Here is a 17,576-nt window from a genome sequence, read left to right as displayed (position 1 = left end):
ACTCCCTATTTTGGGGGGAGACTGAACCAAAACTCAGGCCCAGTGTATAAAACAACGCAATCTAAGTGGCAGAAAGTGGCTGGAAGATATATGAAAAAATACAAGGACTGTAGTACAATTTCAATCTCCCTACAATGATCTCAGGAAAAGTATGGCAGCAATAAAAAGGACTGCTGCACACAAAAGTGTGGACAAATATACAAGATAACTGTGCAGAAAGGAGCAACAGGATTTTTGCTTTTAAAAAAGCAGTTGGTTTACACAGCAGCGTCCAAACAGCAATGCAGCTATCAGGGAGGCTTACAAGGCAGCCTAATAAGCTACAGAGCTGATGCACAAAAATATAAACTCCACTGTCCCTGCAAACAAATGGTGGTGTTGGACAGTGGAAATCGCTACAGCACAAGCAGTTTGGGGGTTAATCTTCCCTCCCTAACTATATCCCTTCTTCTGATGAAGCTGCAGCAACCTCTTCCTATGCTACGATCGGCAGAAGTAAGATGGCAGTCGGCGTGCACGCCCATTTATAGCCCCTGTGACGCCGCAGAAAGCAAGCCAATCACTGTCATGCCCTTCTCTAAGATGGTGGGGACCGAGACCTATGTCATCACGCTGCCCACACTCTGCATCCTCCTTCATTGACTGAAACATGGCGCTGAAAATGTCATACGAAACGCGACTTTGGCGCGAAGATCGCTGACCTCATGGCCGATCCCACACTAGGGTCGGGTTTCATGAAACCCAACTTTGCCGAAAGTCGTCGATTCTTGAATTTGTCCGATCCGTTTCGCTCAACCCTAGTGCTTACGCCCTTGGTGTAAAGCGCAGGATAAATGTGAGCTGAGCCTTAGGCTGGGGTCGCACTTGCAAGTTCAATGCAAGATACTCGAGCAATTCTCTCGCATCAAGTCCTGACGCTGCCACCTGCACTTGGGACCTGAGCGTGCAGCTGCATAGAAATACATGCAGATGAATGCTCTGGTCCCGAGAGCCGGAGGCAGTTCCGGGACTTGATGTGAGAGACTCTTGTGAGTTTCTCACATTGAACTCGCAAGCGTGACCCCAGCCTTACTTCGATCTTTGGGAGGCAGAATGAAAAGTCAACAGCATGTGAATAATTGGTTTTATTCTTTTTTGCAGTTCATCGTGCGGCATAAGTGATTAGGTGACTTTATTCTTTGCATCTGCGTGATGGTCCCTCTGATATCCTGCGCTAGATCAGGTGGTATGACAGCTTGAAGACATAATGGAGAAAGATACGTGGCCTCTGATATCTAGCCTGATACCTGGCTGCTGCAGTCTTAATTTTTTTTTTCTTGTCTGATCATCACGAAAGAAATCTGACATTTTTCAAATTAGCCAGGAATGAAGAATTTTAAAATTCAACTTGAAGTTGATCTGTAGAATTCCAACCTGCTCATCTTTAGCCTTGAAACTATAGGCCAGCAAGTTAAACCTCCGATTATGGGCAAAATCTTTGAGGGTTATTTTTTTAAGTGATGCTATCCTGGAGTTTCTCATTAAAATTAAGCTTACAACCCAGAATCAACATGAGCTTGATAGATCAGTCCTGTCAAACTAATCTGATCAGCTTCTACTATGCTACTATGCTATGTTACAAGGGGGTAAGTTCAAAAATGAACCAATGTAAGGCCGTGGATATTGTCTTAACGTTTAAAATGCATTCAATATGATGTTGCATGAAAGGTTAGAACATAAAGCGATAAAAATTGTAGAATAAGGCTACCAACCAGCTCCGTGATAAGAAACAGAGGATGGTTATTAATGTAATACACGATGATTGGTTTGAAGTTAATAGAGGTAGCACAGAGGTCAGTATTGGGCCCTCTTCATTTTAATATATTTATTAACATTGAAATTCCACAATGATTCACCTCTCCCAAAGTAATCAACATAGAAGAGGATAATTTAATATTACGGAAAAATTTGGCTAAGAAGCTTTGGCTGAGAAATTGTCATTTTGGTGTATATTCTACATTCTGATGAGTTGTTTTTTTCCATTTTTTTGGCAGGTGAATAGAAAAAAATACAATCCTGCCATTGAGATTTTGTTTTCCGCATTCACAATGTGATGGAAATATCATGATAGATCGGACAGTTACACATGCGGCAACTAATTTTCCATGTTTAGGTTACAAAACATTGAGTCTGTTAGTGGGCCTATAGGGTGTGATCTGTGAAAATCTCCCACTTTCCTTATCACATTAGTTTCCATTAGGGTTGAGCGACCTTGACTTTTTTAGAGTCGAGTCGGGTTTCGCGAAACCCGACTATCTCAAAAGTCGAGTCGAGTGGAATCGGCCGATTATCGCGAAAAGTCAGGGATCGACCGAAACACGAAACCCAATGCAAGTCAATGGGGGAGCATAGTCGGCAGTGAGTGGAGGCCAGGAAAACACCTACAGTGCCCATTTTAATGGCAAAAAACATACATTCTTGTTACTGAAGCTTGTCAATCTAAATTTACCTTATAATAATAGTAAGGCATTGGAAATTGGGGGTCATTTGGCTAAAGTTGTGGTAGGGCTGGTTCAAGTATTTAGTGGGCCCAGGAAATCTGGACCACGTCACGGCAGCGGAGTAGGGAGAGGTAAGTATTTCAACTTTGCAAGTGCTGTGATCCTGAGCAAGCGGGGGGGGGGCCACTCGTTGGCATTGGCACTGGCACAGGGCCCCTCAAAGTACAGCGGTGTGTTTGCACGGCGGGGGCGCCTCCCCCCACCAGATGAAGGAACCTGCACCTTCATCTGCACCTTCCTCTTTGTCCCCGTGTAAGGTGGTATGGTATGCGGGAAGGGGAACCTGACTTTCAGCAGGGTCACAATCTTGCAGTGTAGCGTGCACGGGGAATGTTGCGTTATGGGTCAATGTACCAGCAGACTCATCTATCACTGGCTGGGCAATGGGCAAGATGAGGGGGAAACAGATATGGGCCCAAAGAATAAAGTGGGCTAAATGCAGTTAAAAATTGGTAACAGGACTAACCAGGGGGCATTGCTTTGTTCAGTGGAGGACAACTGGAATGAGAGGCTGATACAGAGAGTAGGCCCAAATCAGTAAGTAGTATAAATGCAGTTCAAAATTGGCAACAGTAGTAAACAGGCGGCACAGCTTTGTTAACTGGAGGAGAACAGCAAGGAGCGGCAGACACCGATAGAAGGCCCCAACCCAACTAGTAGGCCCACTGCAGTTTTAAAATTCCGATAGGCTGAAAACCAGATAATTGTAGGTCATTTTTTGTAAAGAGGACAGCTGTATTGAGTGGCGCAGGCAGACACTACAAGTAGGCCTTAAACCACAAAGTTGGCTCGACGCAGGTTTAAAAAAGGTTACATGGGTACACGGTCTGCATTGGTGTGCTCAGTGGAGGACAATTGGAAGGAGGGACCGCAGAAAGACTTTGTAGGCGTAAAATTACAAAATAGGCTCTATGCAGCTTCGATTATGTGGCAACCTGGAGAACACCTTGGAGCGGCAGACACCGTCTCTACGACCCAGACCCAACTTGTAGGCCTAATGTAGTGTTGTTTCAACAACTACTAAACGAGAGCTAGAAGCTCGAAGCTATGGAGAGGAAACCTGGAGAACACCTTGGAGCGGAAGACACCGTCTCTACAACCCAGACCTAACTTGTAGGCCTAATGCAGTGTTGTTTTCAACAACTACTAAACGAGAGCTAGAAGATCGAAGCTATGGAGCGGAAACCTGGGGAACACCTTGGAGCGGAAGACACCGTCTCTACAACCCAGACCCAACTTGTAGGCCTAATGCAGTGTTGTTTTCAACAACTACTAAACAAGAGCTTTAAGATTGAAGCAATGGAGAGGAAACCTGGAGAACACCTTGGAGTGGAAGACACCGTCTCTACAACCCAGACCCAACTTGTAGGCCTAATGCAGTGTTGTTTTCAACAACTACTAAACGGGAGCTAGAAGCTCGAAGCTATGGAGAGTAAACATGGGGAACACCTTGGAGTGGAAGACACCGTCTCTACAACCCAGACCCAACTTTTAGGCCTAATGCAGTGTTGTTTTCAACAAGTACTAAACAAGAGCTTTAAGATTGAAGCTATGGAGAGGAAACCTGGGTAACACCTTGGAGTGGAAGACACCGTCTCTACAACCCAGACCCAACTTGTAGGCCTAATGCAGTGTTCTTTTCAACAACTACTAAACAAGAGCATTAAGATTGAAGCAATGGAGAGGAAACCTGGAAAACACCTTGGACAGAGTTTGTATGCCTACTATTAAAAAAAGGATGCTCTATGCAAATTAAAATAGGTTCCAGTGGTACACGGGCAGCAGTGGTCTGGTCAGTGGAGGACTAGTGGAAGGAGGGACCGCAGACAGGCATAGTAGGCCTAACATAACAAAATTTGGCTGTAGGCACTTTAAAATATGTTCCAGGGGTACACGGGCAGCAGTGGTCTGGTCAGTGGAGGACTAGTGGAAGGAGGGACCGCAGACAGGCTTAGTAGGCCTAACATAACAAAATTAGGCTGTAGGCACTTTCAAATAGGTTCCAGGGGTACACGGGCAGCAGTGGTCTGGTCAGTGGAGGACTAGTGGAACATAGTAACATAGTAACATAGTAAGGCCGAAAAAAGACATTTGTCCATCCAGTTCAGCCTATATTCCATCATAATAAATCCCCAGATCTACGTCCTTCTACAGAACCTAATAATTGTATGATACAATATTGTTCTGCTCCAGGAAGACATCCAGGCCTCTCTTGAACCCCTCGACTGAGTTCGCCATCACCACCTCCTCAGGCAAGCAATTCCAGATTCTCACTGCCCTAACAGTAAAGAATCCTCTTCTATGTTGGTGGAAAAACCTTCTCTCCTCCAGACGCAAAGAATGCCCCCTTGTGCCCGTCACCTTCCTTGGTATAAACAGATCCTCAGCGAGATATTTGTATTGTCCCCTTATATACTTATACATGGTTATTAGATCGCCCCTCAGTCGTCTTTTTTCTAGACTAAATAATCCTAATTTCGCTAATCTATCTGGGTATTGTAGTTCTCCCATCCCCTTTATTAATTTTGTTGCCCTCCTTTGTACTCTCTCTAGTTCCATTATATCCTTCCTGAGCACCGGTGCCCAAAACTGGACACAGTACTCCATGTGCGGTCTAACTAGGGATTTGTACAGAGGCAGTATAATGCTCTCATCATGTGTATCCAGACCTCTTTTAATGGAAGGAGGGACCGCAGACAGGCTTAGTAGGCCTAACATAACAACAAAATTAGGCTCTAGGCGCTTTCAAATAGGTTCCAGGGGTACACGGGCAGCAGTGGTCTGGTCAGTGGAGGACTATTGGAAGGAGGGACCGCAGACAGGCATAGTAGGCCTAACATAACAACAAAATTAGGCTCTAGGCGCTTTCAAATAGGTTCCAGGGGTACACGGGCAGCAGTGGTCTGGTCAGTGGAGGACTAGTGGAAGGAGGGACCGCAGACAGGCTTAGTAGGCCTAACATAACAAAATTAGGCTGTAGGCACTTTAAAATAGGTTCCAGGGGTACACGGGCAGCAGTGGTCTGGTCAGTGGAGGACTAGTGGGAGGAGGGACCGCAGACAGGCTTAGTAGGCCTAACATAACAAAATTAGGCTGTAGGCACTTTCAAATAGGTTCCAGGGGTACACGAACAGCAGTGGTCTGGTCAGTGGAGGACCAGTGGAAGGAGGGACCGCAGACAGGCTTAGTAGGCCTAACATAACAAAAGTGGGCTGTAGACACTTGGAATTCTCTTGCAGGGGTACACAGGCAGCATTGGTGTTGTCAGCGGAAGCCGATTGTAATGAGAGTCTGACAGTTAGTACTCACAAAAAATAAATAGATGTTAATGTCTCGCAATACAACAAAACCAAAACACAAAATGGTGGAATAATAAGGTACAGGGGTGGGCTCCTCTGCTGAGTTTCATACCTAGTAATTTGGCGCTAAGTATTTACTGGTGTAAATATAGGACATGCCCCTGACTATTTTAAGTAACATCATATATGTCAACACATTGGTATTGTCAGTGCCAGGCATTGAAAGATGTCAGCGCATAGACTAAACATTGGTGGAACTGTGAGAGATAATTTTGCAAGTGGTAGAGCACTGTTTGAGCTGGGGGGGGAACTCTCTTGTGGCCGGCGGTACAGGCCCAGGGCCACTCATGTTACAACGGTGTGTCTGACGTTGGGTGCGCACCACCACCGCCAGAGACACTTTATTGTACTATGAGGGACCCAGTGGCAGTGCTGTCGACCAAAAGCGTGCACACCCACCTCTTCAGACAAACGGCACTCTCACGGGTGCTTCCGCTAAGTGGCGAGACCACGGCCCCGTGGGGGGAGTTTGGCCATTTAGGGAGGTGTAAACATGACGTATGCTGGACAAACAGCTGCTGCAAATTACGAGATTGGAAAAGTCAGTCAAAGCAGTCCACAAGCAAGACCTTTTCATAGGAAAGCTAGGTGTCAGCCGGGCAAGGTGGGGCAAAAGAATTCGAAATCCAGTTGTGCTTCATTTTAATGAAGGTTAGATCATCAACATTTTGGGTAGCCAGACGAGTCCTTTTTTCGGTTAATATTGAACCTGCAGCACTGAATACTCTTTCTGATAGGACACTAGCTGCTGGGCAAGCAAGCTCCTGCAATGCATATTCTGCCAATTCTGGCCAGGTGTCTAATTTGGATGCCAAGTAATCAAATGGGAATGACGGTTGAGGGAGAACATCGATAAGGGATGAAAAATAGTTAGTAACCATACTGGACAAATGTTGTCTCCTGTCATTTTGAATTGATGCTGCCCTCTGGCCTGCTGCCCCCTGCAGCTCGTGTGATAACGATCACCGGTGCTGTGTGCTGGGAATGCCTGAATTAAACGGTCAACAAGAGTTGATTGTTTGGTTGCTAATATTTGTTCCAGGTTTTCATGTGGCATAATATTTTGCAATTTGCCTTTATAGCGAGGATCAAGGAGGCAGGCCAACCAGTAATCGTCATCGGCCATCATTTTACAAATACGTGTGTCCCTTTTGAGGATACGTAAGGCATAATCCGCCATGTGGGCAAAAGTTCCATTTGTCAAATCTGCAGTTGTGCTGGGTTGAGGGGCAGTTTCAGGCACATCTAAGTCACTTGTCTCCCTAAAAAAACCTGACCCCGGCCTTGCAATGCCACCAGTTGCTATTGGCCCCGGAGAAGCTTCCTCATTACAAAAGTAATCATCCCCATCATCCTCCTCGTCCTCCTCATCCTCCTGTTCGCCCGCTACCTCGTCCTGTACACTGCCCTGACCAGACAATGGCTGACTGTCATCAAGGCTTTCCTCTTCCTCTGCTGCAGACGCCTGCTCCTTTATGTGCGTCAAACTTTGCATCAGCAGACGCATTAGGGGGATGCTCATGCTTATTATGGCATTGTCTGCACTAACCAGCCGTGTGCATTCCTCAAAACACTGAAGGACTTGACACATGTCTTGTATCTTCGACCACTGCACACCTGACAACTCCATGTCTGCCATCCTACTGCCTGCCCGTGTATGTGTATCCTCCCACAAATACATAACAGCACGCCTCTGTTCGCACAGTCTCTGAAGCATGTGCAGTGTTGAGTTCCACCTTGTTGCAACGTCGATGATTAGGCGATGCTGGGGAAGGTTCAAAGACCGCTGATAGGTCTGCATACGGCTGGAGTGTACGGGCGAACGGCGGATATGCAAGCAAAGTCCGCGCACTTTGAGGAGCAGGTCGGATAGCCCCGGATAACTTTTCAGGAAGCACTGCACCACCAGGTTTAAGGTGTGAGCCAGGCAAGGAATGTGTTTCAGTTGGGAAAGGGAGATGGCAGCCATGAAATTCCTTCCGTTATCACTCACTACCTTGCCTGCCTCAAGATCTACAGTGCCCAGCCACGACTGCGTTTCTTTCTGCAAGAACTCGGACAGAACTTCCGCGGTGTGTCTGTTGTCGCCCAAACACTTCATAGCCAATACAGCCTGCTGACGCTTGGCAGTAGCTGCCCCATAATGGGACACCTGGTGTGCAACAGTGGCAGCTGCGGATGGAGTGGTTGTGCGACTGCGGTCTGTGGACGAGCTCTCTCTTCTGCAGGAGAATGAGGAGGAGGGGGTGCGAACGGCTACAGCCAACTGTTTCCTAGACCGTGGGCTAGGCAGAACGGTCCCAAAATTGCTGTCCCCTGTGGACCCTGCATCCACCACATTCACCCAATGTGCCGTGATGGACACGTAACGTCCCTGGCCATGCCTACTGGTCCATGAATCTGTTGTCAGGTGCACCTTTGTGCTCACAGACTGCCTGAGTGCATGGACGATGCGCTCTTTAACATGCTGGTGGAGGGCTGGGATGGCTTTTCTGGAAAAGAAGTGTCGACTGGGTAGCTCGTAGCGTGGTACAGCGTAGTCCATCAGGGCTTTTAAAGCTTCGCTTTCAACTAACCGGTAGGGCATCATCTCTAACGAGATTAGTCTAGCTATGTGGGCGTTCAAACCCTGTGTACGCGGATGCGAGGCTAAGTACTTCCTTTTTCTCACGAGAGTCTCATGTAGGGTGAGCTGGACTGGAGAGCTGGAGATCGTGGAACTAGCGGGGGTGCCGGTGGACATGGCAGACAGAGACGGTTGGAGACGGTATTCTTGCCGCCGGTGCCCTAGATGCAGTGTTTCCTACTACTAATCTGGTGATTCCCTGACCCTGACTGCTTTGGCCTGGCAACGAAACCTGCACAGATACTGCAGGTGGTGCGGAAAATGGTGGCCTTACAGTGACGGAAGGGATGTTGCGTTGCTGACTAGCTTCATTGGCCGAGGGTGCTATAACCTTAAGGGACGTTTGGTAGTTAGTCCAGGCTTGCAAATGCATGGTGGTTAAATGTCTATGCATGCAACTTGTATTTAGACTTTTCAGATTCTGACCTCTGCTGTTATGGACCTGGTGGTTAGGAGCACCCGGCACGACCTGATAGTTAAACTCACACAGGACAAGCTCTGGGATGTGGGAGCTCTGCTGACCGCAGGCCCTAATCCTATAACAACAACTAGAAATAGCCGTGGAGCGTTCCTGACTCTCCCTAGACGCCTCTTCACAGCCTAAGAGCTAGCTAGCCCTAGAGATAGAAAATAAAGCCTTCCTTGCCTCAGAGAAATTCCCCAAAGGAAAAGGCAGCCCCCCACATATATTGACTGTGAGTAAAGATGAAAGTCACAAACACAGAAATGAAACAGGATTCAGCAAAGGGAGGCCAGACTTACTAAACAGACAGAGGATAGGAAAGGTATCTTTGCGGTCAGCACAAAAAACTACAAAAGACCACGCAGAGTGTGCAAAAAGACCTCCGCACCGACTAACGGTGCGGAGATGCCACTCTGCATCCCAGAGCTTCCAGCTAGCAAGACAAAATCATGATAACCAGCTGGACAAGGAAACAATGAACAAATAATAACTATCAGGAACTTAGCTTCTGCTGGAGAAGACAGGTCACCAGAAAGATCCAAGAGCGAACTGAACCAATGCAGGAACATTGACAGCTGGCATGGAGTAACAATCTGAGTGGAGTTAAATAGAGCAGCCAACCAAAGGATAAACCACGTCACCTGTGAAAGGAACCTCAGAAGCAGCAGCTTCACTCGCAGCCACCAGAGGGAGTCCATGGACAGAACTCGCCGAAGTACCATTCACGACCACAGGAGGGAGTTCAACAACAGAATTTACAACACTCTGCTTAAGGTAGTTGAACATTTTTGACAGATGACTTTGCGCTGATCAATTGGATGTTGTTTAAAAAAAATGCCAGACTGCACTCTTTCTAGCATCGGATACCTTTTCAGGCATTGCAGACTGAGCTTTAACCGGATGGCCATGCTGTCCTCCAACAGGTTTTGGCTTTGCCACGCGTTTTGGGCCAGATACGGGCCCGGCAGATGGAACCTGTTGCGATGTTGATGCCTGCTGCTGCGGCCCCTCCTCCTCTGCTTCAGAACTACTGCCGCCTGCACCCTGTTCCCCCAATGGGTGCCAATCGGGGTCAACAACTGGGTCATCTATGACCTCCTCTTCCATCTCGTGTGCAACTTCATCTGTGTCACCATGTAAGTCGGTGGTATAGCGTTCGTGATGGGGCAACATAGTCTCATCAGGGTCTGATTCTGGATCAGTACACTGCGAGGGCAATGTTGTGGTCTGAGTCAAATAACAGCATAGTAATCTGGCTGTGGCTGTGCATCAGTGCACTCCATGTCCAATTCAACTTGTAATGGGCATGGCCTGTTAACTGTTTCACTTTCTAACCCAGGGACAGTATGTGTAAAGAGCTCCATGGAGTAACCCGTTGTGTCGCCTGACGCATCCTTCTCTGTTGTTGTTTTTGCTGAAGAGGACAAGGAAGCGACTTGTCCCTGTCCCTGACCGTGAACATCCACTAACGACGCGCTGCTTTTACATTTACCAGTTTCAGAAGAGGAGGCAAAAGAGCTAGAGGCTTAGTCAGCAAGGTAAGCCAAAACTTGCTCTTGCTGCTCCGGCTTTAAAAGCGGTTTTCCTACTCCCAGAAAAGGGAGCGTTCGAGGCATTGTGTAGCCAGACGACGAACCTGGCTCCACAGCTCGAGACTTAGGTGCTATATTGTTTTTCCCACGACCACCTGATGCTCCACCACTACCACTACCCTCATTACCAGCTGGCAATGAACGCCCCCGGCCACGACCTCTTCCACCAGACTTCCTCATTGTTTTAAAAACGTAACCAAAGTAACGGTATTTGTTACTGTAAAACAACTTACAAGGTGAACTCAAACTTCTGTAGGATTTAGATATCCCTTTATAGGTGGGTGAGACTGCAAGGAAAATCAGGCACAATGTTACACACTCGGTTTTCTGTGGCACCACATGAGAGAGATGCCACACACGTAGGACTGTCACTCAAGCACGAATGCCAATATTAATCTCACACTGATTTTTTTTTTTCAGGGAGAATTTAAAAACCCAAAACAGACACTAGGCTTTCTGTGGCCCACTATTTGAGAGAGATGGCACACAGGACTGGCACACAAGCACAAAGGCCAATATTAATCTCCCAATGTTTATTTTTTTTTTTCAGGGAGAATTTAAAAACCCAAAACAGACACTAGGCTTTCTGTGGCCCACTATTTGAGAGAGATGGCACACAGGACTGGCACACAAGCACAAAGGCCAATATTAATCTCCCACTGTTTTTTTTTTCAGGGATAATTTTAAAACCCAAAACAGACACTAGGCTTTCTGTGGCCCACTATTTGAGAGAGATGGCACACACAGGACTGGCACACAAGCACAAAGGCCAATATTAATCTCCCACTGTTTTTTTTTGTTCAGGGAGAATTTAAAAGCCCAAAACAGACACTAGGCTTTCTGTGCCCCACTATTTGAGAGAGATGGCACACAGGTCTGGCACACAAGCACAAAGGCCAATATTAATCTCCCACTGTTTTTTTTTTTTTCAGGGAGAATTTAAAAACCAAAAACAGACACTAGGCTTTCTGTGGCCCACTATTTGAGAGAGATGGCACACAGGACTGGCACAAGGATGGCACAAAGGCCAATATTAATCTCCCACTGTTTTTTTTTGTTCAGGGAGAATTTAAAAGCCCAAAACAGACACTAGGCTTTCTGTGCCCCACTATTTGAGAGAGATGGCACACAGGTCTGGCACACAAGCACAAAGGCCAATATTAATCTCCCACTGTTTTTTTTTTTTTCAGGGAGAATTTAAAAACCAAAAACAGACACTAGGCTTTCTGTGGCCCACTATTTGAGAGAGATGGCACACAGGACTGGCACTCTAGCAGAAATGCCAATATTAATATCCCACTACTTTTTTTTTTAGGGAGAATTAAAAAAAAAAAAAAAACAGGGACTGTCCTACAATTACTATCTCCCTGCAGTAATCTCAGCCAGGTATGGCAGGCAGCAATAACAAGGGGTGGACTGCTGCACAAATTAAATCAAAAGTGTGGACAAACAAAAAAGATAGCTGTGCAGAAAGGAAGGAACAACAGGATTTGTGCTTTGAAAAAAGCAGTTGGTTTGCACAGCGGTGTACACACAGCAGTGCAGCTATCAGGGAGCCTTCTAGGGCAGCCCAATGAGCTACAGCGCTGAGGAAAAAAAAATTTAGCTTCCACTGTCCCTGCAAACAAAAGGTGGTGTTGGACAGCTACAGCACAAGCGGTTTGGGGGTTAATGGACCCTGCCTAACGCTATCCCTGCTTCTGACGAAGCTGCAGCAACCTCTCCCTATGCTCAGATCAGCAGCAGTAACATGGCGGTCGGCGGGAACGCCTCTTTAGAGCCCCTGTGACGCCGCAGACAGCAAGCCAATCACTGCAATGCCCTTCTGTAAGATGGTGGGGACCAGGACCTATGTCATCACGCTGCCCACACTCTGCGTCCACCTTCATTGGCTGAGAAATGGCGCTTTTCGCGTCATTGAAACGCGACTTTGGCGTGAAAGTCGCGTACCGCATGGCCGACCCCACACAGGGATCGGGTCGGGTTTCATGAAACCCAACTGTGCCAAAAGTCGGCGACTCTTGAAAATGACCGATCCATTTCGCTCAACCCTAGTTTCCATATGTAATCTGTGATCAGAGGATGAGCTATTTAGTGTAAATACTGAAACTGGACACAATATAACAGCGGCTTTAACCTTCTATATGGAGATCACCGGTCAGCACAATGTCTGGTGTTCTTGGAATATTCAGTCTGCCCTGGCATTCGGGTTGTCACTAAACTTGTCACATTCCTTAATGTAAAGCTAATTGTCTCTTGTTCCCCCAATAGGTGTCCCTATCTGGCTTACTGTGCATTTCTTTATTATGAGTTCTTCTGAAATCAATGCAAAATCAACAGAGCTTGGTGTTTATCCAGCCCCAATATAGCATTTATCATATAGAATACGTAACCTGATTTTTCTAAAATATTTAGCAGGACCGTAGCCAGGCTAATAGCAGCAGGTGACATTTATAGTACTGCTCTCTTATGTGCCAGAAGGGCTGCCTCAAGCACTAGGGTCTGGGCGTAGCGGTAACCTCTGCCCCCTTTTATTGTTTATGATTATGTGATTCCTTTAATATACAATTAGAGTAATCAGCGTGTAAAGGAGGGGTCCGAGGACCATCACCACCATCCATGGTTCTGCATGATGATTGGCTGATCTCATCCTCTGGAGGGGTTTATATACAGCATCTATGCAGCATCTTGTACAGGTGTTTCACCAGTCACTAAATACACAGTACAAGACCATGGAGCTGATGAAGGTGGCCTTCTGGCTGTGTTTGGCTGGCCAAGTTCTGCCCAGACCGGTAAGTCCTAATCCACTTGCCTATTTTCCCTATGACTTTGGGGTGCTAGGATTTATGCAATGCTTGTAAGTACCACATTGTAATACATGGATTCATGCTGGGATCACTTTCTGGAATGTCTTCAACTCTCTTCTAAGAACTAATGGTCACTTTTTTGCTTCCTCTCACAGATGTATGAACCTTATTCTCAGGGTAAGTTCTCCATATTTTCAGAATATTAATGTCTGTATATTATATAGTAAAATCTCCACACAGATGTTTGAAATGATCTTGCATTTTACCTCCTGATTTATGTATATGAGGCCCCTCCTTGCAGGACCAGTGTGACTTAAAATAGGACCCAAGTAACAAGATAAATGGAGAACCTTGGTCTTCAATTTTTTTTCATCCTTTAAGGAAATGAATTAGTTAAGGGAATATTTTATGGTGGTCTAGTTCGGTGAGAACTTTAGACTATTTTCATTCCAATACATTGTTCTTTGGCAAGATTCTCGTGAATCCCCAAAAACTGATAAATTACATTTTTGTGGATGCCTCTCATTTGTCCTGACGGTATTAGTCTTTTCCAGTGTCCACAGCTTTGTTCATGTTCATCGCTCAATCGGGACTCTGTAAGGGGTCTCGGCAAAATGTTTTTCAGGAATTCCAACAGAAACACCAACATAGTGCTCATCAGAGAGTATTATTGTGAACCTAGCCTTGTTTGTGAATTTAGGTTGCCAGTCCTTTGTCGGAAATGTTACCAAGGCTCCTATTTTCTAAACATGACTCCAATTTATGCCAATGACCAGAGCTGCTCGTCGATAAGTGACCAGCTCAGCTTTGCTTCTGTGTATGTGGCCAACTTCGCTCTGGTACATTTCTATATATCAAATATTTTTTACCTCATCATATATAATAATCCCACAACTCTGTATGGGCTCATCATATTATCCTGTGTTCATAGCGATGGCTCCTTAACCTAACCTATTTTATATCTACAGATGACAGTAATTCTCGCCCGGACCCCACTGTATTTGAAGTCATCCAGGCGGCAAACAGAGGTAAAGTTTTCAAAATTGATCCAAAAAGTTGACTTATTGCTTTATTTGTCTGATAAACATATACGTAACTGTTGTGTTTAAAAAAAAAAAAAAAAAAAAAGTAAAGTAAGGCTGGTTTCACATTTGCGTTTTTTTGGGTGCGTTTTTGCGGTAAAAAACGCAAAAAAACGCATGGTGAAAAAACGCATGTAAACGCATGCAAACGCTGCGTTTTTTTGACGCATGCGTTTTTGCATGTGGTGTAAAAAACGCGGCGTTTTACCGCGTTTACATGCGTTTTTTCATGCGTTTGCGTTTTTTAAACGCATGCTGAGAAATGTGTGACAGCTGCCAATCATTAAAAAAAAGTAAAAAACCCACTATAAACAGAAATAGTTAGGGTTAGGTGTAGGGGTAGGGTTAGGGGTAGGGATCATAACCCTAACCCTAAAGGGATCCTAACCCTAACCCTACCCCTACCCCTAACCCTACCCCTAACCCTAAGGGATCCTAACCCTAACCCTAACCCTAACCCTACCCCTAACCCTAAGGGATCCTAACCCTACCCCTAACCCTAACCCTACCCCTAACCATAAAGGGGTTAGGGTTAGGGTTAGGGGTAGGGTTAGGGGTAGGGTTAGGATCCCTTAGGGTTAGGGTTAGGGTTAGGGTTAGGGTTAGGGTTAGGATCCCTTAGGGTTAGGGGTAGGGTTAGGGTTAGGGTTAGGGTTAGGGGTAGGGTTAGGATCCCTTAGGGTTAGGGGTAGGGTTAGGATCCCTTAGGGTTAGGGTTAGGGGTAGGGTTAGGGTTAGGGGTAGGGTTAGGATCCCTTTATCACCTTTATGTTGGGTGGTGGCATATTAGTGTGTTTTCAGGGTTTTTAATAAAAAACGCATGTGTTTTTTAACGCAAAAAACGCATGCACCAAAAAACGCATGCGTCCCCATTGACTCCAATGCATTTTTTGACCCCCAAAAAACGCATGAAAACGCATGCGTTTTTTTTTGGTCCAAAAAACTCTTCTAAAAATACTACAAGTAGCATTTTAGAAAAAAAAACGCATGCAGTAAAAAAACGCATGCGTTGCAAAACGCGACCAAACGCATACACAAAAAAACGCATGCGTTTTCAATGTTAAATATAGGAAAAAAACGCATGCGTTTTTTTGAAAAAAAAACGCAGCAGACAAAAACGCAAGTGTGAAACCAGCCTAAGGCCTAAGGCTGGTTTCACACTTGCGTTTTTGTCTGCTGCGTTTTTTTTCAAAAAAACGCATGCGTTTTTTTCCTATATTTAACATTGAAAACGCATGCGTTTTTTTGTGTATGCGTTTGGTCGCGTTTTGCAACGCATGCGTTTTTTTACTGCATGCGTAAAAAGGCCTAAGGCCTAAGGCTGGTTTCACACTTGCGTTTTTGTCTGCTGCGTTTTTTTTCAAAAAAACGCATGCGTTTTTTTCCTATATTTAACATTGAAAACGCATGCGTTTTTTTGTGTATGCGTTTGGTCGCGTTTTGCAACGCATGCGTTTTTTTAACTGCATGCGTTTTTTTTTCTAAAATGCTACTTGTAGTATTTTTAGAAGCGTTTTTTGGACCAAAAAAAAACGCATGCGTTTTCATGCGTTTTTTTGGGGTCAAAAAATGCATTGGAGTCAATGGGGACGCATGCGTTTTTTGGTGCATGCGTTTTTTGCGTTAAAAAACACATGCGTTTTTTATTAAAAACCCTGAAAACACACTAATATGCCACCACCCAACATAAAGGTGATAAAGGGATCCTAACCCTACCCCTAACCCTAACCCTACCCCTAACCCTAAGGGATCCTAACCCTACCCCTAACCCTAAGGGATCCTAACCCTACCCCTAACCCTAACCCTAACCCTACCCCTAACCCTAACCCTAAGGGATCCTAACCCTACCCCTAACCCTAACCCTAACCCTACCCCTAACCCTAACCCTAAGGGATCCTAACCCTACCCCTAACCCTACCCCTAACCCTAACCCTAACCCCTTTATGGTTAGGGGTAGGGTTAGGGTTAGGGGTAGGGTTAGGATCCCTTAGGGTTAGGGGTAGGGTTAGGGTTAGGGTTAGGGTTAGGATCCCTTAGGGTTAGGGGTAGGGTTAGGGGTAGGGGTAGGGTTAGGGTTAGGATCCCTTTAGGGTTAGGGTTATGATCCCTACCCCTAACCCTACCCCTACACCTAACCCTAACTATTTCTGTTTATAGTGGGTTTTTTACTTTTTTTTAATGATTGGCAGCTGTCACACATTTCTCAGCATGCGCTTAAAAAACGCAAACGCATGAAAAAACGCATGTAAACGCGGTAAAACGCCGCGTTTTTTACACCACATGCAAAAACGCATGCGTCAAAAAAACGCAGCGTTTGCATGCGTTTACATGCGTTTTTTCACCATGCGTTTTTTTGCGTTTTTTACCGCAAAAACGCACCCAAAAAAACGCAAATGTGAAACCAGCCTTAGTCTGCTAGGTTGGATAATGCTGTTAATCTGGAGATATAGGGTTAATCCTCTCCCCTCTGTACCAGTCTGTCTTGTTTACTGTAAATTATATCTATAACCCTGTATGTAACCCCTTTCTCATGTACAGCACCATGGAATTAATGGTGCTATATAAATGAATAATAATAATAATAATAATCTGCAGGTTAGTAGGGTTATGAAAGGGCGCGACAGATGTACTGAAAGTTGGTCATCCGGGAGTAAGTGAACTTTATCCCTCCCGGGAGCAGAAGTCTTTCAGTTCAAAGTGTTCCAGAGTAGCTGGACAAGTTCCCTTTGACTAGTCCATGAAGGATTGATAGACCACATCATGGATAATAGCAGAATATTGAATGGACATCTAATCAAGACACCCTCTTTTACCGAAACTCTAATGGTTGAGAAAAGCCGGTCACTGCAGGTGAAATATATCTTTACATGGTGGTGGCTGAAATTATAATATGGACCGGATTTCGCCGAGTGAGATGATTTGTGGTAATATATCTCCAGTCTAGCTCATTGAGGGGAATCCAGAGATGGGGTCTTCCCTCTATGTAGGGGTAGTCTATGTTTGGCCCAATGTCCATGGGTGGCTTAGGTTTAATGCTACATCTACATGGAGATGGCGTCTGCTGGTGAAGGAACAGGGGACAAATAGAAGAGAATGTGACTGTAAAT

The 17,576-nt window shown here is 45.6% G+C and overlaps 1 protein-coding gene across 2 annotated transcripts in view; it reads left to right on the top strand.

Annotated features, from left to right (window-relative positions):
* LOC138638685 (astacin-like metalloendopeptidase) overlaps positions 1 to 17,576 on the top strand; it is a 149,332-nt gene that overhangs the window by 86,468 nt on the left and 45,288 nt on the right. For both annotated transcript variants that reach the window (XM_069728179.1, XM_069728180.1), the window contains exons 3-4: positions 13,543 to 13,564; positions 14,356 to 14,415. In XM_069728179.1, the coding sequence (XP_069584280.1) occupies positions 13,543 to 13,564; positions 14,356 to 14,415 (82 nt within the window). The remainder of the gene's footprint in view (positions 1 to 13,542; positions 13,565 to 14,355; positions 14,416 to 17,576) is intronic.

The sequence above is a fragment of the Ranitomeya imitator genome, chromosome 5, assembly GCF_032444005.1.
Source record: "Ranitomeya imitator isolate aRanImi1 chromosome 5, aRanImi1.pri, whole genome shotgun sequence".
Taxonomy (NCBI): Eukaryota; Metazoa; Chordata; class Amphibia; order Anura; family Dendrobatidae; genus Ranitomeya; species Ranitomeya imitator.
Note: the sequence above shows the minus strand (reverse complement) of the source record. Positions and strands in the feature narration are given on the sequence as shown.